We start from the raw sequence: 24,138 nt of genomic DNA, 5'->3' as shown, positions 1-24,138 counted from the left end.
GATACTGACACAGTAAGGTGATGTTGGCGTAAATGAGTTGACATGTTTCAAGTATTCCCGTTGGTTTTTTTTTTTTTTTTTTTTTTTTTTTGTATTCCCGCTGGTGTACCCTTCTGGAGCATCAGTGAATGTTTGAATCTTTTTAAATAGTTGTGTTTGAGTCCCTCAAATGTCCTCAGTGTGATAAGATTCATCTCAAAATCATAAAGTCACTGCTGGAAAGGGTTCAAATATGCAAAGATGCTGGAAAACTGAATAATCTACAGAACCTTAAAGATTTTTCTGAAGAACAGTTCTCAGTTTAACTGTTCAGAACAAACAAGGGACTCATCCACAAACCATCACAAAACAGAAAGACAGTCAAGGATCATCAGGTGACCACACAGAGTATTAAGAACAAAGGGTTCCCAAACTTTTGAGTGGGGTTATTTTAATAATTTCAGCAATTTTTTTGTCTTGTGGACTAAATGTTAATATGTTTTATGTACAATATCTTACTCAGGATAGGGCTAAATAATAAATAACATGCATTTAGTATGATCTCTCTTATTTTTTGAAAATTACTCATATTTTCACAGATTCTGCAAGGGGTGCCCAAACTTTCGATCCCCACTGTATATATATATATATATATATATATATATATATATATATATATATATATATATATATATATATAGTGACTGGCCATTATCGGCGTTAACATGAGACTCTTATCGGGCGATCAAAAAAATATCGCCATTAATCTATTCTCAAAGTTGGGTTGAGAGCTGGGTCTATACTAGTCGAGCTATGATGACTTTCACCTTGATATTTTAGCACATATGTTAACCTAACAGAATTGCAATGTAGGGGGCGAGAACGAGTCCTGTGTGTATGACTACCGTGAAATTACCACATCAAACGTGACGTGCTAACATGGATGCAGCTGAAGCCGCCGGGTTTGCTTCAGGGAATTATTTGTAAAAAAAATTTAAAGAAGCTTCCCAATGTAAACCACGACAAGACGCACGCCTGTTTCACACAGAATCCGTCTGCAGTGCGTATGCAGTCCGTGTGCGTAATGTGGTGCTGAAGGAAAACACGGACTCATACTCATTGTGCTTTCAAACGACATGTTTGCAGTCCACTACTCTGGTAGTTTGTGCTTTCTGAAAAGAGCACAAATGTCAGGGCATGACAAAACTTCTCCAGGCCCCAAAAATACCCTTACACTCCAGAGGGTTAAAGAGCTGGCTGTCTGGTGCATTCCCAACAACCTGGAGCTTAAAATGCTCAAAACAGTGGAGATGATCGCGGACTTCAGCAGAAACCCCCCTGCTCTCCCCCCACTCACCATCATGAATAGCACTGTGACTGCAGTGGAGTCATTCCGGTTCCTGGGCACCACTATCTCTCAGGACCTGAAGCGGGACATTCACATTGACTCCATTGTGAAAAAGGCCCAGCAGAGGTTGTACTTCCTTCGCCAGCGGAGGAAGTTTAACCTGCCAGAAAAGCTGCTGAAACAGTTCTACTCCCCCATCATTGAATCCATCCTCTGCACTTCAGTAACTGTCTGGTTCTGCTCAGCTTCCAAATCTGACCTCAGAAGACTACAGAAGAGAGTCCGAACTGAGCAAACCATTGGTACAACCTTCCCTTCCATTCCAAAGTGAGCAAAAGGGCTGGCAAAATCACTCTGGATCCCTCACACCCAGCACACGCCCTCTTTGAACTGCTGCCATCGGGTCAACGCTACAGAGCACTGAGCCCCAGAACAGCCAGACACAGGAACAGTTTCTTCCCTCAGGCAATCCATCTAATGAACATTTGATAATAACTCTGGAACACACAACACTATTTATATTTATACACAGATACACTTATTTATCTAACACACATACTTCGTGTACACTTAAATTTTGGACGTAATAAAAAAGCATTTATATATATATATATATATATATATATATATATATATATATATATATATATATATATATATATATATATATATATATATATATTAGGGCCGGGACTTTAACGCGTTAATTGAGATTAATTAATTACACAAAAAATAACGCGTTAACTAAGATTAATTAATTACACAAAAAAAAAAAATCCCGCATTTTTAATAACTTATTTTTGCACCGCGGAACGTTTCTCACTGGATGAGTTTCGGCGGGACCGATTATACTAGAGCACCAACTAGCGTTCCCATATCACCGCAGCAGCACATCGAGCCTCAAGTATCACCTCAACGCAAAACATATAGCAGCTAGCGTGGAGTTTACACTTTATGTTGAACTATGTATTATTTTGTTGGTGCAACAGTTTTTGTTGAAATCTTTATTGTTTTGGCCAAGGTTATTGAGAGTTGGACTTAGTATGTTATGGCCTCTGAAGCAACAGAGAGATGTGTTCTAATAGTCAGTGTTTCCAATGTTCTGAATGTAATTGACAGTATTGTGTTTTACTTTAAAAAAAAAACACTTTACAGAAGGTTCCAGCACCTATAAGCTACCTGAATTTCTGAAATGTACTATTTCTAAATTGTTTCTAAATATGCTATTGATACACCTTATCCCAAAAATTGCACTGGTCTGCTAGACTTGGTTGAACAAAAATAAACAATATTTTGTTGCTTAAGCTTATGTATTCAGTCATTATTCAATGGTATACTATAAATCCATGTGAAAAAAAATTACTTCTCACTGTTCTCAGGTCAAATATTTATATGCGATTAAAATGTGATTAATTTCGATTAATTAATTACAAAGCCTCTAATTAATTAGATTAATTTTTTTTAATCGAGTCCAGGCCCTAATATATATATATATATATATATGAATATATATAATTTAATAATTTATCTGTACATACATAATTGATTATTGTAATATACCTGCGCATACAATTGTCAATTTGTATATTGTCATTCCATACCCACTTTTTTGTATTTTTTATTCTTTTATTAAGTGTTTATTGTTCTGTCGCTGTCATTCTGTTGCACTGTGGAGCACTGTAAATGACAGAGGCGGACAGAGTACACAGTTTCATTACTTGAGTAAAAGTACAGATACCCCTTGCAAAATTTTACTCAAGTACAAGTAAAAGTACTACAGTCAGATGTGTACTTAAGTAAAACTACTGAAGTACTTGTTTTTAAAAGTACTTGAGTATCAAAAGTACATTTTTTTTAATAATATTGCATTACTATTGCCACAGTGCTTACATTTATGTACAGAAACTTCCTACATGAAGTTATGAAAAATTGTAATGTTAATACCTTGGAGAATGTAAAAAGAAATTGAAAGTAAAATCAAGTCATTTTCATCTATTTACCATGGTGCTTTATTTAACATTTCTCACTTGCCCACAAGGCAATAGCACAATGGCAATGCTCTGAAAAACCTCTGCTAGAGTTTTAATGGATTTTTTTGCACCCACATTTGAACCTGTGTTAAACACACCGCATACTCAAGAACATCAAAGAAAATGCTCAACTTACATTAATGTGCAATATCAGAAAAGAAAATTCAGCTAACAATTGTATGAACGTGAGTTTCTCTGTTTTTTCATCAATCAAATCAATAAACCTAAACCAGCAAAGAAAGCAATACAGCAATGTTCTGACATACCTCTGAATCTGACCGTGTTATACACACAGCATAGAAGAGGAAATATAAATGATTAAAGAAAATCCGCTAATCAGCTGTGTTTAGGTCAGCGTACAAAGTAGGAAACATAAAATCCAGCTGCTTTGAGTGACAGTATAAAGCCCCTTTCTCTCACATTGACAAACAGGCAAAGGCAGAAGAAAATACTTTCAGAATCTATGTCTATGTGAAAGAATCTATGTCACAATCTATGTGTATGTGATAACTCTGTACTACTGTGTACACAACTCTGTGTACCGTACTTCAATTCAATCAAATGTCATGAAGTCTTTGGCGGAAAGCTGAAGGTGATTGCTGATGTGCTTTCCCAATCAGAGGCGCCTGCACTATCCAATCACGCTTGAGAGGGTTTCCGAAATTTTTCTTTTTTCCTTTTTTTTTTTCGTTGCACAATTTTTTTTAGTGGTGGGCGTTTTCTATGGGATTATTTTCCCGCCAAATGTATTGCAGTCACAGATCGAAAAATAATGCGCAGAAAATATTTAAAAACACGTGTAAAATAATAACGCACAAAACCGAAAAACAAATGCAATTTTATAAAATAACAAACAGCGCAGTCATGGATTACACAAATCTGAAACATGAATTCAACATTTTCAAAATCGCAAACAAATTCAGGTTTCCTGCTCATATGTAATTTTTTTGTGTGCTTGTGGTCTTTTCCCCTTTTGCTCTTGTTTCCACGCTCTGCACTTGCATTTCTAAAAGTTGCAGTTTGAGTTTCATGTAAATCAGGGCAGGCTTCAGCGTCACCATTGGCCGCAAGTTCTAGATTGACAGCTGCGCCTCTAGCCAATCATTTCAAGGGGGAGTTGACGTGACTCCAATGCAACTCGTGGCTGCTGTGGCAGGTGTGTGAAGATGGATAACCAGCGTCAGCAGACAAATCCCAAGTGATCTCAGGTAATAAGCCATAAATATTTTGTTAGTGGGTGACAGAAACATTCCCTTTGTGTATTATGTTATTTTCTGCAAGCACTATGTAGTCCGATATCTAGCCTGTTAACACGTGTCTTGTTAGTTTGGTTTATTTACCAATACTTTATATTTTAGGCAGTTGGGCTGCACAGTAAATTACACGCGATATTTAATTTATCTTGTCAGTAAAGCCGGTTGTGTAATCAGCGGTAAATCTCCATCACCTGCGCGCTTTCACAAGGAGCAGCATTAACGTTCGTCTTGAAGCAGCTGCACAGAATGATCACTGTAGGACATCAAAGTACCGCGAGAGAGAGCAATAAGAGAGCACACTGATCCAATGCATTCGGATCGCTCGTGCGGTACTTTAATGTCATACAGTGATCATTCTCATGTCATACGGTGATTGAGATTTACCGCTGATTACACAACCAGCTTTATTGACTAGATTAAATATTGCATTAAATATCACACAAAGGGAATGTTTCTGTCACCCACTAACAAAATATTTAAGACCAATTACCTGAGATCTTCCGGGATTTGCCTGCTGACGCTGGTTATCCATCTTCACACTAGAGGCTGACATTGATTGTAAACAAAATCACTATCACGGGATTGGGGTTGGGACGGCAAAAAATGTTGGTGGGACCTGGAATCTTAATAACACTTTGATCCCCAACTTTCAACTAGCCTACCTTTTAAAAAAAATAAAGTATAAACTGTAGGTTTATATTTTAATTTTGAACACAATTGTACTCTCCTCCTGTTTGCTCTGGTGTGGCAGGTAAAGGACAGATCGGTAACGGCTGGTCTATGTGGTACAGTAGCCTACATCGGGCAGTACAGAAGCCCACCTATCATTCATAGACCTCAAATATAGCTTTTCATCGAAAAGACATATGTTGTAATAACTTTATGTGGCCGCTCAATCTAATGTTGACCTACAGAAATGTGCGCTATTGAAGTGTGTTTGTACACTGAACAGCAGGACAGATGGAGGCACCAGTGCTCTCACTTGCTCTTAAAATGTGAACTTGAGCGAGAAACTCCATGTATGAAAAATAAATCTATAGAGAGTGCCACTCTCAGAGTGCAATGTCTATGCTCAAAAAAAAAAAAAAAAAAAAAAAAACCGGAAACCTGTGTGTGAAATGCACAATGTGCATTGTTTAAGATTGCTTTCAGTTCAATAAAATAAAATAAAAACTAACAAAAAAAAAATTATTTAACTAAAGTGGGCATGCTGTGATCTGTGCTGTATTTTTTCACTGTAACTGAAATATTCCGTCTGAAAAAAAAAAAAAAATATATATATATATATATATATATATATATATATATATATATATATATATATATATATATATATATATATATATATATAAATAACAACATGGGAGAGGGAGAGATCGTGAGTCATTCCGGGAAATGGGATGGGAATTTCTCCCAGTTTGTTTCGTGGGATTGGGACGGGATCTTTTTTTGCGGGAGGGGGACGGGAGAGATTTGAAAATCCACTCCCGTGTCACCATCACCCTCTACTTCACACACACCTTTTTTTTTTTTTTTTTTACACACACACACACACACACACACACACACACACACACACACACACACACACACACACACACACACACACACACACACACCTGCCACAGCAGCCACGAGTCGCATTGGAGTCACGTCAACTCCCCCTTGAACTTATTGGCTAGAGGCGCAGCTGTCAATCTAGAACTTGCGGCCAATGGTGACGCTGAAGCCTCCCCTGATTTACATAAAACTCAAACTGCAACTTTTAGAAACGCAAGCGCAGAACGTGGAAACAAAAGCAAAGGGGAAAATACCACAAGCACACAAAAAAATAACATGGGCAGGAAACCTGATTTTGCTTGAGATTTGGAAAATGTTGAATTCATGTTTCAGTTTTGTGCAATAGAATTTTAAATGCGTTTACATTTTTGATTTACGCTTATTTTTTTCAATCCATGACTGTGCTTTTTGTTATTTAAAAAAAACTGCATTTGTTTTTCAGTTTTGTGCGTTATTATTTTACACGTGTTTTTAAATATTTGATCTTTGCTTGTTATTTTTCGCTCTGTGACTGCAATACATTTGGCGGGATTATAATCCCATAGTTTTCGTCCACACGGATCTGGCATTTGGAAGAGTCAAACCCATGTTTTTTGAAACCGGGTCCCAGAGTGGATAAATATGAAAACGGCACCTTTTCGTTTTCGTCTGGTTGGCGAATCCCTGAAAATATGACGTCATCAGCCCACGTCTTGCCCCTAGTCAAACACCACTACGTCACATAACAGCAACAAAAACATGAACAAACACTGAACGATTGTATTTTTTATTAACTAACATTATACAGATTAATAAATGTATTGTTCCATGTTCGTTTGTGTACCACAATCAAGGTTTATGTGCAAGTCCATGTCTTCTCCTTTACTACATCATTTTGTGGTTTTGTGTGGATGCTGATATTTCTTTAGATGAGGAAAAAAAAAGATCGGATTGGAGTAAGCTCCATCTCTGTGTGGACGGGGCCGAAAAAGTAACGGGTACTTACGGTTATGGATAGAAATGTAGAGGAGTAAAGAGTACAATATTTGCCTCTCAAATGTACTTGAGTAAAGTCATGAGTACTCCCCGAAAATGATAATCGAGTAAAGTACAGATCCTTCAAAATTGTACTTAAGTACTGTACTCAAGTAAATGTACTCCGTTACTGTCCGGCTCTGGTAAATGGTCACACTCTACTGAAATCAATTAGTAAATTTTTCTCATGTGGAATGTTATTTATACGAGTTCTCCATGAAGAGCATTTTAAATCAGTCACTTATGGGGTTTCATGACAGCTAGAATACTGGTTTAGAGGCAGGTTTGGGTAATAACTTGAATTTTACTTATATTTGCAATACCCATGTGTAGAAAAGATACAGAGCGAGACAGAGTTAGAAATGTATAAAACTGTATGTATGCATGTGAAACCAAAGTTTATTATTACAAACTCCTGACACCTGATAGTGAGAGTCACAGGCATCAGCACTGTGTATGTGACTGGCAGCAGTGGGCTCTGTCCTCGTGAGGAGTTGGTGAGTCAGGCAGCTCAAGCTGGGCAGAAATCTCAAGCAAATGTCATCGTCTCTAATGTGCAACTGACTAACATGCTGCTTCTCCCAGATGCCATCTATCACCACACACACACCTTTCTGACAGCCCCACAATGCCAAACTTAACTCTATCCATTCAGCAAACTTACTTCATCTTAATTTGTTTCCTATCATGAGTAATGCACATGGTCTCCAGGAGCTGTATGTTTTATGGAACACAATTTATGGAGTAACTTCTCGCTAGCTGAAGGTATAATTTAGTGTCAGTGTGAATCTAGGTAGGCTATAACTTTCTTGGCTTGACACGGTTCTTTTCCACAGTATGATACATACACCACTCAATACAGCTAACACACTGGATTTCACTTCGATAATGTCGAACTTGGGAGACATTTGTTTTAGTCCTAACCATGCACACACATTTTTAAGAAGTGGTTTTAGAAGACAGCTTGGTAATTTTTTTTAGCAGCTACCTGACATCAGGGCCCATATTACATGTTACCAAATACTAAATATTAAGTTAAAAATAATATGTACACAACAGTTTCCTTTTGATATTTAATTTGTGCTAGCATATAATAAGACTTGGTGTCTCAAGACATACTGTGCCGAAACATATTGTGCCCAGTCAAATATGCGACATTTCATAATGTCATGGGCAACATGGGCACTATCTTCTCTAATACATTAGACGTTGTTGCCCCAATCAAATTGAAAAAGGTTAGAGAAAAACATACTGCACTATGGTACAACAGTAACACCCATTCTCTCAAGAAAGAAACTCATAATCTTGAGAGAAAATGGAGAAAAACTCACATGGACATTTTCAGAACTGCATGGAAAAACAGAATGTACAGAATATTCTCTCACAGTTTAACATTAATGACTTTCTTCACTGATAAAACAGAAAACATCAGAAATACAACAACAAATGTAGATTCTACAGCATCTAGTACTTCAGCTTCATTCATCGCATCTAATGAAAACTGCAGTGCTTTACAACTATAGGATCCTGAATCCTGAATCCTTAAAGCTACAAAAGTTCTTTATTTCCTCATTTTCTCTTTTTCCACTGCTTTTATAAGAGCTGCCACTGCTGATCATGACGCGGATCTGATGCATCATTTTTTCTCAACTCTTTTTACCTATTCTGACACACTTCAGGTCTTCAAGTCTCTACTAATGTCTTTATTGATGAATTGAACTGGGTGTGTTAGATGATGGAGAATAAAGACGCACATAGTTTTTCCCGATTTGATGTGAAAAGATACAGGCTACATTGCGCGGCGACACCTTTGTGTGTGCAATTAAAGAACATGCGTTACGAGCACAGACAGTTTTCTTGCTCATTGGACTAGTGCCTGGTGCTGAAGTTAAGTTGGAGTGCACATCCTAAACGTCTCCTGTTTGATGTGGTCAAAAAGATGTTCTGCGACTTGAACAAACTTCATGCGTTAATTATTTATAACAGTTTAATCTGAAAAAAATTAATTGCCTCTTTTAACGTGCTAATTTTGGCACCACTATTGTTCCAACTCATCATTTAGTTATCATAATCACAAGGACTGCCTCAGGTTTCATGTACAACTACATGCATTAAAACAGCAGCACCATTGTGGTGGTGTCAATGTGATGAGCTTTGTGCAGAAGAAAAACTTTTAATGCGATCATGAATGTTGTAACCTCTAAGCCTGTGCTTATATTTTCTCTACACCACATTTTAGATTTGACACATTTAAATAGTGTGCAGTATTTTTTCCTGATAATGAAATAACTGAAAATTCTCACATACATGAGTAGTATTATATCTACAGAAATCTTGAAATGTCATTTAAACGTATCAAATCAAAATAAAAGCATCATGTAGGCTAATCTGTGAAGGTTGCATTTCTTTCTAAAGGCACATCCTGAAATAAAACTGATATTTTATGTTTTGAGAATGCCCAACCCTTCTCTGCAGATATTGTGCTTCTGGTTTGTGCATTTTAAATCACAAAGTCTACAAAATATAATGTCTCCCAAAATAAAAATAATGCAACATAGGGCTGGGTGATAAATTGATGTTATCGATTAATTCGAATGTGTAGTTTACATCAATTTGTTTGAATGAAAATCTGATGTTTTTGTTTTACATCCACCGACGCTCCACTCAGGGCTCCCGTGGTTCTGATGGGGCTCAACCCTCCCTGCACATTTGAGACATGCTGCCTAGAAGAGTATGAGCGGAGCGGTGTGATTCTGACTGGAGCGAGGAGCTGATTTTTTGAAAACCGGAGCATCGTGGTTTTCACTTGCTCCAAGAGCGATTTCACCACCACTCTATCACGAATACATGATTTAAACAGATACAGCACATTCAAACGCAATTGCTGTCGCAATAATGCATTTAAACACATGTACATTTACAGTGCTAGCCTATTTCATCAGTAAATCTTTAAGAAATGCATCGATCTGTAGATAAAATAATTGATGAAAATGTACTGTTATTTTGATCACAAACACAATTTGCACAGCAGAAAGCAGCAAGTATACCTTTTAATGCTGACAATGTTATTAGTTTGGTGTTTGGTAGGAAAAAAAGTTTGCACACAATAACCTAATCCCCTAGTTATTTTATTTATTTATTTATTTTCATTTTATTTTCATAGGCTACGTTATAAACATAACATTGACACTTTATCCATGGTACGAAGGCGGAGCGGTGTTTCTGGTATCAGTGAGAGCAGAGTGGAGTGATATTAAATGCTCTGAGCGCGGAGGGAAATTGTTGCTGCTCCACTTTCACATACTCTGCTGCCGAGTGACAGAAATGTTTCACCCAACGAAATGAACAAGTCAGTTTGGTGTAGACACGGTTAGACAGCGTCTGCTATATTTACAAATAATTTATATAAGAAATAAAAATAAATACATAACCTAAACCATCGGCATAACGAAATGAAAATATAGGCTAGAAAATATATTTACACTTGCTCTGTCCAACATCCATGACACTGACTCATTGGGAAGTTACCAGTTTTAATCTGAACAGCTCTTATGTGGATGGTTAGATGCATGATGGGTTAGTATTAAAAAAATAAACAGATGAATAAAATAAAGGTCTTTCCAGCATTAATGTAATAGCATTACTTTTTTTTTATCATCATGTCTCAGTTATAAATTTGGCCCTTTTCTATACATACATACACATGCACTAACATTTGTATAGCATTTATGTACAAATAAAAAAGTTCCTGTGCAAAACTAAACTTGTAGTTAGGCACTGGTTTGGTATATTAAAAAAGTAATTTTCATGCTGTGCAGGGCCACACCACCGCTCTCAAATCAATGTAAATGGTACGACCAGCAGTTCAGGTGCTTCTGCTGCAGACCTGCGGTGAATCAGTTAATGAGACAGGAGCTGGAGTTAGCCTTGATATGAACTAGGAAGACAGGGAAAGAGTCATGTCTTTCCTTAAGAAAGGAAAATCAGGGGCTCAAAAACAAAAAGAAAAGAAGATTAAAGAGAGAAAGGCAAATGAGGGCAAGCAGTTGCTTACTCAGTTTTTTTTAAAAGAAAGGTGAGCTCCAAATGCGTCATCGAGCCTTGACATTGTTTTAACATAAATATCTACTCTTGGAGGAGTTCTCCCCAGAGTCAGAAGTTTACATGAAAACACTGTATATTTACCTCCATTGTCAAAATCTAACACCCGCGAAAACACAGATTTCATTTATTTTAATTTTAAAATATAATTCAAAGACTGAATGTCTAGTTTGGCGGTTAGTGTACCCTGTGATTCTATAGTCTGCATTTATTTTAAACCGACAAATAATCAGCAATTAACTTGAACTTAGCCTGCACTTTAAAAAAGGTATTTTGACAATAAAGGATATTTTAGAAACCATTTGAAGCCATATATTTCCGTTTCAGACCCTGCAGCAGCTGGCCCCTCATCATGGCCAAGTGAAAGCAGTGACAGTGCGGTGGATGTGACGGTGAGACAAGGTGAGCTTTTAGCGAAATTGCCTGTTTTAACACTTAGTAATTAGTATTTAAGTGTTAAGAGGAAATAAGCAAAATTGGTACATTGTTATTTAAACTTTAAAGGGATAGTTCACCCAAAAATGAAAATTCTGTCTTCATTTACACTCCCCCAAGTTGTTCCAAACCGGTATGATTTCCTTTCTTCTGCTGAACACAAAAGAAGATATTTTAAAGAAGGTTGGTAATTAAACAGTTGCTGGTCCCCATTGACTTCCATAGTATTTTTTTTCCTACTATGGAAGTCAATGGGGTCCATCAGTCGTTTGGTTACCGACTTTCTTCAAAATATCCCACCCATTGGTATCACTATGGTATTTGGTACGGGGGCCCAGCAAGATGTACCCAGGGCCCAAAATTTGGTGCTACGTCCCTGTATACAGGACTACCCCAAAAACCCCAACCTAATCCAGCTGTACTGAATTCGGTCTGTTTTTTGGCTGTGAGGAGCGGTGTGTTGTCATGTTACTGGATTGAAATATGCCTGCACTCACAGCACCCGTTCTCTTTTTATTCATTATTTTCTCGCAGACCATATTATTATTTTCACGAGACCAAAATAATACAATTAATAATTAATCATTATTTTTGGTGAAAATCATTGTTATTTGTGATCATAGGTATTTAAGAAAGGCTTTAAGACCAAGCGGATCCTCCTCGAGCTGCTCCCGCTTCACAGTGTGCGTGGCTCGTGCTAATTGCCCAAGCGTGTTTCCAGGAGGTTCCCCAATAAAAATTGCTTCCCGGGGTTGAAATATAAGTTTTTTGGAAGGGTTGCCTTGGTTAGCATTAGCATTTTAGGTGCTAAATATCACGTTATTGGTATTGGGTTTGCTTCAAACCACAGATATGAAAAAAAATATGAAGGTTCAGGTGGAGCGACAGTTACTACACAGAGCCGTAGTCTACCGACAACTAACACAAAATCGCTTTCAAAATCGACAAAGAATCGCCTGCAATTTTAAAATCGATTTTGTGTAGATTGTCAGTGAATTACGGCTCTGTGTAGTAAATGGTTAAATGCTGTCTTTGTTTTTTTTTCCCATGTCCGCGGGCGTCAAGCCCCTAAAATGCGAATTTCGCATTCGATTTTTTGCACAGCCCTAATTTCCTGGGCCTAAGCCTTTCACAGAATATATATTTACAGATAAATAAATTAACACCACTTAACTTAAAGATTGCAATCGGGATGTGAAAAGACTTTCAACCAGCATAACAAAAATGTTTCTGAAGACAATCACCTATTGCACCTTTAATTTACATGGCTATTCCAAGGTTTCTCTGCTATTTCTAGAGAACAAACAAAAATTAAGAACAAACTACATAAAAATAGAATTTGACAAATATGACAGCTGAAAAGACCAAGAAAGGCAGACAACCAAATGAGGGCTAGAAAGGGCATATATTTTATATATTTATAAAAATATATATATATATTTAACCTACTTCTCAATCAGGTCCAAGGTCACTCCGGGCACCAGCTTTGCACTCTTCTGCATACAGAACCTTAGGGAAAAAAGACACTCAGACACTACATAGACACTCCTGTCAATTTCTGCCTCATTCGATTTCACTCAAATATCTTCATATGTATTTATTAGTGATTACTCAAACCAGGCTTGACCTCTTAGCACTCTTAGACCTCTCGCTACACCCAATCTCCAAACTTTCATAGACCTCCACACAAGACATACATAAAATCACAGTTATAGTAATCAAATTCTAAATGTGTGCACCATCTTTTAAGTCAGATTCATGCATTTGGGTTGTTACCAAGCAAATTAAATCAGCATCAACAAAATATATATTTGCAATGCAGAGGAAACAGAAGCTCCATTAGAAGTGTCATTTACACACTGTTTAAAGGTCCCATGACATGAAAATTTCACTTCATGAGGTTCACATTATTATGAGTTCCCCTAGCCTGTCTATGGTCCCCCAGCGGCTAGAAACTTCAATAGGTGTAAACCAAGCACTGGGTGTCCTGCTCTGCCTTTGAGAAAATGAAAGCTCAGACGGGCCGATCTGGAATCTTCCCCATATGTCGTCATATGGGAAAAGGTTTACTCCCCTTTCTCTGCTTTGACTGCCCATAGAATTTAGAGAAAATGGATCCAGTTTATTTTTTACATTTAATTCAGTCGTAATGTCAGCACAGGTTTTACAAACAGATTTTTATTATATGAATTTGACAGCACCGCCAACAAACAGTGATTAAAAGTGTTCATAAATGTCTGATCTGTGATCGGTGATTTCTGATGTGTAGCTAAGTATTCAAGTTCACACAGAATTTCTTTCTAAATCATTTAATACTGTCTATGCATCAGTGATGAAATGTGAAATTAAAACTGCAAGTAAGTCACTGTTAATAAAGGATTCATTACGATGGAACTGAATAATTTAAACAGTTCATTCATTTGGGAAAAAAACGGCATCCTGTTGCTCAGAGACACAAAACAGTGCTGTGGCTATGTTTTAAATATATATTTTTTTAAGCAAAAATATGAAATACGGTGTCTAAAATGTAATTTATTAATATTAACTAGTTTATTTAACTGTTGTATAAATTTGTGACGAGTGGGGCTGGGCCGAGGGATGTGTGAACGCCTGCGACACCTGCGACCCACCACCGGTCTCGAGTCCCACAGAGGAGATGGAAGGATACTGTATAAAACGGGAGTGACGACAGTGAAGGATGAGAGAGGACCAGGTCTGGGCTTTTAGTTTATGTTTTGCTTTTTGTTTGTGCGCATTAGTCGTCCGTGAGGGGCGGATGCGCTGTTTTGTGTTTATTTTGAATTATTAAAGTTTCATTTGATTGTCCGCCAGTTCCCGCCTCCTCCTTCCTGATGATTAGGAAGTTTTTATTATTACAAAATTCAATATCACATTTGTAATAATGCTTGGTTTTGGAGAAAAAAAAAAAACAGCACTCTTCATGTGATATTAACTATATGAAATTATATACATTTTCTGACCCCATCTTAAATTTTTCATCTGAGCTAATGCTGGTTGCAGATAAAGCCTTTTTATACATGAAATCAAAATTGACTATATTTACTTTGTTCGCCTAAATTGATCGTTTTGTGCTGAACAATTCATCCATGTGAGTCAATCCACACACAAAAAAATTTTGGCTTCATAATCTTTAATCAAAATCTGAAAATGCCCCTCCCCTCTGCATTGGAGGACATTCACTGATGACGTAGGCTTGAAGAATTGGGTGTCTGCTTAATCCGTAACCACGCCCCTCCAACTGACAGTAGACAGGCTGCCTGTGTGTTTGCGAGCATTGACAGCGCGTGAAAGGAGAGATGGCGAGGAGGTGCATTTTTGGTTGTGGAACTCACGGAACACTTTTCCCTTTCCCTAAAATTTCCTCGTTACGGTCCAGGTGGCTCGATTTTTTTTACATTTCGAGGAAGGAGGGATAACAGAGTGGTCACAGATGTGCTCGAAGCACTTCACGCACGAATGCTTCAAAAATTGGGCAGAACACGAAATGGGGTTTGTGAGACATCCGTCATTAACAGATAACGCTGTCCCGTCAGTGTACACCGTTGGTACCTCACAAAGTTTGACAGTGAGTTGAACTAGCTACAACCAAGCTCTTGAGATGTTGAACATCATACAGGGCTGCCAACATAACTTTGTCATATTATGCTTAATAAACTAAATACATGTTTATTGCGTGTGAATTGGCGCGTGCAAGTTGCTATAAAATCTTATCCTAAATTCCGACTGTCTTTGATAAAGAAAAGAAAACTTAAGATTAACTAGAAAAAAAAGTTAGTTTAGAGTTAGATTGATAGATTAGTTGAAAGAAAGAAAGATATATTAGTTGGAATGATAGATACATTTGTTCAAAAGAATGATAGATTAGTTTGAAAAAGAAAGAATGATAGATTAGTTTGAAAGAATGATAGATTAGTTAGAAAGACAGATAGATAGATAGATAGATAGATAGATAGATAGATAGATAGATAAATAAATAGAAGATAGAAGCATGTTTCAAGCATGATTAGCATGTTGCTAGTATGTTTCTATCATGATTAACGTTGCTAGTATGTTTCTAGCATAATTAACATGTAGTTAACATTTTTCTTTAGCATGCGACTAGCATGTTGCTAGCATGTTTCTAGCATGATTATCATGCAGCTACCATGTTGCTAGCATGATTAGCATGTTGCTAGCATGTTTCTAGTACGATTAACATGCGACTAGCATGTTGCTAGCATGATTTGCATGCGACTAGCATGTTGTTAACATGTTTCTAACATGATTAACATGTTTCTAGCATGTTGCTAGCATGATAAACATGTTGTTAGTCTGATTCTAGCATGATTAACATATTGTTAGCATTTCGCTAGCATGATTCACATTTTGTTAACATGTCGCTACCATGTTTCTAACATAAGCATGTCGCTAGTATGTTTCGAACATGATTAACATGTCGCTAGCATGTTTCTAGCATGATCAGCATGTGACTAGCATGATTGGCATTTTGTTAACATGTTGTTAGTATGTTTGTAGCATGATTCGCAAGTTATTAGCATGTTTATCGCATGACTAGCATGTCGGTATCATGTTTCTAGCATTATTAGCATGTCGCTAGGACATTTCAAGCATGATTAGCATGTTGCTAGCATGTTTCTACCATGCTTAGCATGTTGCTAACATGATTAACATGTTTCTAGCATGTTTCTAGCATGAATAGCATGCGACTAGCATGTTGCCACCATGTTTTTAGCGTGATTAGCATGTTGCTAGTATGTTTCTAGCATTGTGAACATGTGACTAGCATGTTTCTAACATGATTAACATGTTGTTAGCATGTTTCTAGCATGACTAACATGCGACTAGCATGTTGCTAGCATGTTTCTAGCATGATTAGCATGTTGCTAGCTTTTTTTCTAGCATGACTAGCATGTGACTAGCATGTTGTTAACATTCTTAGAACATTATTAGCATTCGACTAGCATGTTTCTAACATTATTAGCATGTAGATAGATAGATAGATAGATAGATAGATAGATAGATAGATAGATAGATAGATAGATAGATAGATAGATAGATAGATAGATAGATAGATAGATAGATCGATCGATCCATGGTCCCTTGCATTTTTCTTTTCTAATAAAAAGCCTAGACTATGATAACAGCTACGACAGGGGTGTCTAGCTGGATACGAAATACGTCATGCCTATTTTTCCCATGTTTGCTATTTCACAGTCACGTTGTGGGCAACGACACACAAGGTAACTGAAACAATGCGGTTTAAATCAAGGTGATCACAAGAGGTCCAAGCACAATGGTTTGTATAGATGATGCAGTTACACAATGGACATGTATCTTTTCAAGTAAATTATGAGTCTTTATGTGAGTACTATTATATGCACAACATGAAAATAGATAACTATCAAAGTGTCCCTTCTTCACTTTTTCAGTAATGTGTGATAACTTGATAAATATATTGGCAATACTATTAAAATATGATCAAATTTAATGGTATTTAGGAGATGATCGTTTTTGCATAATTACTACCGTAATTCCTCAAATAAAAGCCGGGGCCTTTATTTACCTGAACTGCAGAAGGTAACAGGCTTTTATTTGAAGCAGGCTTTTATTAGAGGCAGGCCTTTATTTCTAGTTCATTATCATATTAATGTCATTATCTGGCTCGGCTCGGTGTTCATCTTCAGTTCTCTCTTCACAGCAGTTCAGTCAGTGTACTGTTTGAATAAATGAATTACTCCGGGTTATTGATTTGTTTGAACTCAGAGGGAGTGTCAGCCACATTAATAAAGTTAACAGCTTAAGTCATTTGTGGATTAATGCGTATTGAAGACACAAACAGTTTTAAACGATTCAGTTCGATTTGGTGAACTGGTTCAAAAAGATCCGGTTACATCGAATGATTCGTGCACGAACCGGATATGACAAACTGCTTTGTTTTGAACTGTCTCACAACAGACATGGAAGAGAAGACAATGCTGAATAAAGTCGTAGTTTTTGCAATTTTTGGACCAAAATGTATTTTCGATGCTTAAAAAAATTCTAACTGACCCTCTGATGTCACATGGACTACTTTGAAGATGTTTTTATTACCTTTCTGGACATGGACAGTATACCGTACACACCGCTCCAAGGGAGGGACTGACAGCTCTCGGACTAAATCTAAAATATCTTAAACTGTGTTCCAAAAATAAACTGAGGTCTCACGGGTTTGGAACAACATGAGGGTAAGTTATTAATGACATAATTTTGCAAATTGGGCGAACTAACCCTTTAAGACCAGCCTTTATTTGTCCATGTTGACCATGTCCCCGGCCACTATAAGAGGCCCTGTGTTTATTTGACTTCCGGTTTTTATTTGAGGAATTACGGTATATTGGGTTTTATGAAAGTTTGTAAGAAAATAATGAATATTTATTCTTTTTTTTTTTTTATGCACATAAATGAAACATTTTCAAGTATTTAAACAGATGTGGTGTGCTATATATTTTATAACTGATTGGACTTACAGTTTTCATAAAAATGAACATTAAAAATCATAAAAATACCATAGATTTTAATTGACAGGATGTTCAGATGAGCCAATTTCCAAATCCCGTTACACTCAATCAAGCTTTGCTTCTATGAACTATTTCTAATCAATAATTTAAACTCATTCAAACTCATCTAATAGTTATCTATCTATGTGCATAAACAAAAAAAATAATCATTATATTTTTTTTTTATAAACTTCAATAAGGCCCAGTATAGTAATAATGCAAATACTATAATCTCCTAAATACCATTCAATCTGATCTTATTTTAATAGTACTGACAACATATTCTCAAGTTATCACACATTACTGAAAAATTAAAGAAGGGACACTATATTAGTTATCTATTTTCATGCGGTCAATATAATAGTACTCACAGAAGGACTCATAATTTACTTGAAAAGAGGCAATTTATGTATTCGCTTGTATTTTTAACCGATTTAAAAGTGAAACTAAGGCAGAACCCTGTGCTCTGCTGATAAATAGTCACTTTAATATTCAAATCCAGTATCATGATCAACTTCTGATTTATATATCAACGGTTTATGTTCACATGGCTGTTTTCATTTCTATTCACCAAGCAATTTTCTATGGACCCTTGCTGTCTTTTGTTCCAATAAAAAGCCTTTTTGTAATAAATTTTTAATAGTGTCGGTTACGTTCAATAAAAAAAAGAGAAAAAAAAGTCAATTTAAAGTTAAATTTTTTTGAACAGTTGTTTTAAATGGATTTAATCATTATTTAAAATAATCTTGGAGATTTTTGAATTGCCTAAATCATAAGTGCGGCCGGGTTGAAGCCTGCACTGATGTTTTTCTTTTGTTATGGCAGCCTTCCCCTCTGCACATATATTTTTTGCTGTTTGTTATTCTGCACTAAACTTCATGCCAATAAATAAAAAATATTGCTGACTTGTGAGTTTCCAGCGCGCTCTTTACGTTCGTCTGTTATTTTACGTTGAAAAAGGAAACGTCTTTTTTTTTAGACATGGAAAATCGATTCAATGAACACTTACGTCTTAAAAATCGATAATAATTAGTTTATTGAAATAGCCCCATTAAAATCTAATTTACTGAAAGCAGCTGGTAAATGCAGTCTCTTTTAATATTCAATCCAGCATCAATACCCATCGATTTATTTCTCAACAGTTTATGTTCACGTGGCTGTTTTTGTTTATATTTGCCAAGCTATTATGAATTCTGAAATAATCTTGGTCTTGATTTGTCCAATCTACCGACGAAAAGCCAGAATCACTGTCCTCTGAAGTTTGGGAGATCTATGTTATTTTCACCTAAGACAAAAAGATCACACAAGCACTCATTTTAATCTCTACAATATATTCTTCTAATTGTTTTGTGTTGATTCACTGCACTGTTTTAATTTAAAAGGCTGTCGCTTCATGTGACTTTTTCCCTTCCAGTATTCATAAGCTGTATCGCGCTGTCAAATGATATTTCATTTTGCACACATACACAGCTCAAAAACACTGAATTCTGCTCTTGTTGTGTTCTAATGGGTGGATTGTGTGCACTCCCGGTGATATTTTGTTTTTAAAGCTCTTAAAAAATATAAAAATGCTTTTATTCTGAGCTCCTAGTGATAACTGGTTTCGCTGATGCAGCGCTCATTTCTCTTTCGTCTTTCTCTCGGTTCTTGGCCAGAGACATCATTTATTAATGAGCTCTGACCCGTTAATAATAACATATATTTGTTTAGTTTTTAGCTTGTGCAGTCGATGTGATGTTCAGCCTGACTGAGAAAATCCCACAAGCACATATAAACACTCATTTTCATGTGTATAATATATTCTTCTAAATTTGTGCTGTTTCGCTGTAGTGTTTTAATGTAAAAGGCTGTAAATTCTCTATGTGGACTTCAAGTGTTCAGAGAATACATTGAGAGCTCGAAAAAGAAAAAGCACAGGTCAGACCAATGCGCAAATTAAACATTTAAAAGCACATGCAAATACTGAGAGAGTAACTCTACCGCTGAGTTAACACTGCTGTGAATGCATGTGGTGTTGTACAGTATATGAAAGAGGCACCATAACTGCAGCTGATATAATGTGTGCTACAGAACGATACTACGATATTTCTTCTTTCATAATCGCATACCCCTAATTAAAAGTTCACCTCAGAAACATTGTTTTAAAAAACAAACCAGAGAATTATGGGATCTTGCGATCAAAATACCTGGTTTGAGTAGCTCACTATTAATTTGGTTTGTATGTACATTATGACTAAATAGAACTGAATGTGTGTAATGAGCACATCTCACCAGCGTAGGGCAATTTTGATTGGTGTAGTGAGACAGGATGTGAAAAGGTCAGCGGGGAGGTCAGGGTTCATGGGCAGGAGTTCATTGGCGTCACAGGCAGCAAGCTGAATGCAGTTCTTCATGGAGGGAGGCAGGGGCATCTGAGCCAGTGGGTGGTTAGGGTTTATTGCTGCCACCTAGTAAAATATAACGAGAACCAGTAAACAACAGTAAAGCAGGTCTCCCAAGGGTTAGGTATGAAATCTTAGAATATGTAATAATTTGTTGCACAGGTGTCAACATTCATCTGATTGTTTTCCATTACTAAAGAATTGCAGGTGAATATAGCCTGTTGTCAAAAGTCTGATGCAAGTTTAATAATCTTCAAATTTAATCAGCAGTCACTTAAGCAGCAAATGTAAAAAAAAAAAATTATAAGTAATGGCTTCAATTTAAATTTGTAGCATTTTACGGTTTCAAAATTACTCATATCATGGTAAATACTTTGCATGCATCAAATATTCTTTGAATATTAGATTCTAGATTACACTGGATTAAATTCTAAGGCATCTAAATTATCAACATAAAGAAAACTTTACTAAACAAGCTGTTGTACACAATCTACGGAATGCTTTCTGCTGTATGATGAGTTTATAAAATATTTAGTAAAACTATTTACTTAATATTTAGTTTAATTCTGAAAACGTCCACCTTTAAGTTTTTGTGCATGTGTTTTTTGTTTTGTTTTTTGCTGTGAAAACATTATTTTTAAACAAGTATAAATTTTGTTAGTAATATTTCAAGATGATATTATTCAAGATTTCAGACTTATAAGTTGTAACAGAAATGACTCGAACCAGACAAATTAAAAGAGTCGATCAGGGCTGTGTTTGAAACACGAGCCGAATTCCTCAGGAAGTCACAAATCAGTTCTAGTGCCACAAGACCCAAGCAAGATGACCAACCAACTTTTTCACAAAACAGCTTTCAACATTAACACCACTAGAACAATTATTGACAATTTTAATTCGCAAAAGAGATTGTCAAATTTGTTGTTCGTAATTGAAATACAACGCTGGACATCACATGTAAACCAATGAGAGTTAAAAACTTCCATTGACTTCCCCCCACCTTGCAGAACCAGACTGAAATTCCTGGGGGGGGGGGGGGGGTGCATTGAACCTCTGGTCTCCACAGAAGTTTTTGTCAAGAGAATGTAAAAGACACTGCCTTTTGTACATATATATGGACCGGAATGAACTCAAAAAGACTAATAAATGAATCAGTCCATCGCTTCACTCCATATTCATTTATGTGTTACCCACACATTTGACTATCATGTTATAATCACTTATTGTGTATGTCTTTTAATAACTATGGGATAGATTAAGGATACATAGTCATGTCTAGTATCTACATAATCGAATTTGCTTGCTTGAATTAGTACAGACAATCATTTATTTGTCACATGTATCATATTCGTGTTATAGGAATCATGTCCAAAATTTGATGTTAAACAGCTCGTTCAGTGAATTGCAGGGCATCTCAGTGATCAGCCGTGAAACAGTGATTCTGTTCAAATTCCCTTTAAAATCTTAAATGATTCCCTTTGAGCTAAATTGACCTGTTTCCCTTACAAAGTGCATTACTTACCTCTCAAATTGACCATTGACAATCTATCTACAATCACAATCAGGAGTGGCAATGGTCAAATTTATAGATAGGTGGCGGTAATGCACATATAAGTCTGCAATCTGCCATAAAGCAAGAAAAAGAAGACTACGTCTCATGCAGCAGTAAAATGTTGATGAGTGAACAGAGTGTACAGAGTGTACTAAGAATAACTCATCTTTTCAACACTTTAAAAGTTTTCTGTGCAGCTTTGATGTATTTTAAAGAGTTGTCAGTAAACATTTAAACTGCTGGATGATACATATTCTTACTACTCTACTCTTTTCTGTTATTCAAATAGTTTTTACTCAACTCATAAAAAAATAAATAATTAAAAATAAATAAATAAATTGGAATGTAATGGTGTATTTTTTCAGTACCAGTAACAAATCATTCAATATAGCATTTATATAAAAAAAATGTTAATCCACTGTTTTTTTTTTATTTAAATTATTTTATTTATTTTTTCATGTTCAGTATTATTTCAAATAGGACAAGGACAAGCAATACTTAATTTAAAAACTGCATTTATAATTAATTAAAATTGTGAATATTGTCTTAAAGTCATATGATGACAAACTGTAATTGGTGGCCTTTCACATTTTATGGGGTTTAAAGGTGGCCCCTTGGCCTCTGAACTTAAGTAGCCCTGTTCTAGCATGAAAATGAACATGGCGTACTGGTTGTGGCTCACTCAGGGTGAGATCTATGCTATTATGGCAGTGTCCATTAACAGTCATGGGCAGGACCTGTACAATATGACATCAAATTGTACAGATTCTGCGAACGGCTTCTACTGACACACTGCTTATGATTTATGAGTATAAGGATGCTTTTGTACACACACACTGCCACTTCGGCACTTGGACAAGTTTGGAAAGCGAGCTCCATATCAACTGCCTGAAAATGAGGACAGTATGTTGAGCTGTTAACACTTTCCTACCACTCCTGACAGGACACCACGTTTTTTTTAGCTCAGTCGGACAGCATGATGGTGGTATCCTTCATAAATCGTGTGGGCTTGCTTAGAGCAGTGCATGAGCACCATACAGTTCAAAATATTTAGGATATCTTCGGGAGGGCAGAGATCAACCTATTCACCTTCAACTATCAATGCCCAATTTATTTCTCAAAAATTAAGGATGCTCTGGCCCACGACAGGGACCATTTCCTCCTGTATGCTTTTCCACTGATCGCTGTGATCCCCCAGGTCATCAGATGAGTTAGGGAGGTCACATGGTCCTCCTGGTAGCCACTCTGTGGAGGATCCAACAATGGTTCTCGGACCAGTCTCAGCTGTCATCTGTGGAGCCATGGCCGATTCCCTTGAGACAGTATCTCCTCTTTCAAGCGAACGAATCAGTGTATGGCATCCCAGACCCAAGTGGAGGGCTCTGTATGTATGGCCTCTCATTGGTAGCCCACAGGCCTCTCAGAGAGCATCCTAAATACCATTTCACTGGCTAGAGCTCCATACACAAGACGTCTCTTAACCTTAAATGGTCGGTCTTCACTGCTTGGTGCACAGCCTGGGGTGAAGACCCATTCACTTGTGACATACCCCAGATAGTCTTTTCTTCAAGACTTAATGGATAGGGGCCGAACTCCCTCTACCCTTAAAGTCTATGTAGCGGCTATAGCAGCCTCTCATGTGCATATAGCCTGGCAGTCTGTGGGTAAAAAACAACCTTGCTGTTCATTTTCTTAAGAGGTCTAGAAGGTTGAACCTCCCACGCACCTTCACATTCCCTACATGGGACATATCCATGGATCTTATAGGCTTCAAAGGCCCACCCTTTGAGCCACTTCAGACTGCTGACCTATGACCCCTGTCACTAAAATCCACCCTGCTAGTGGCCCTAGTATCAGTTAAGCGAGTAGGAGACTTGCATGCACTCTCCGTGAACCCCTCCTGTTTTGAGTTCGGGCCTAGCAAT

General features: G+C 36.8%; 1 protein-coding gene across 1 annotated transcript in view; it reads right to left on the bottom strand.

Annotated features, from left to right (window-relative positions):
* LOC128015100 (regulatory-associated protein of mTOR) overlaps positions 1 to 24,138 on the bottom strand; it is a 144,169-nt gene that overhangs the window by 35,287 nt on the left and 84,744 nt on the right. The window contains exons 7-8 of the mRNA XM_052598797.1: positions 20,552 to 20,727; positions 13,173 to 13,232 (exon numbers count right to left, since the gene is read on the bottom strand). Coding sequence (XP_052454757.1) covers positions 13,173 to 13,232; positions 20,552 to 20,727 — 236 coding nt within the window. The remainder of the gene's footprint in view (positions 1 to 13,172; positions 13,233 to 20,551; positions 20,728 to 24,138) is intronic.

The sequence above is a fragment of the Carassius gibelio genome, chromosome A6 (assembly GCF_023724105.1).
Source record: "Carassius gibelio isolate Cgi1373 ecotype wild population from Czech Republic chromosome A6, carGib1.2-hapl.c, whole genome shotgun sequence".
Classification (NCBI taxonomy): Eukaryota; Metazoa; Chordata; class Actinopteri; order Cypriniformes; family Cyprinidae; genus Carassius; species Carassius gibelio.
Note: the sequence above shows the minus strand (reverse complement) of the source record. Positions and strands in the feature narration are given on the sequence as shown.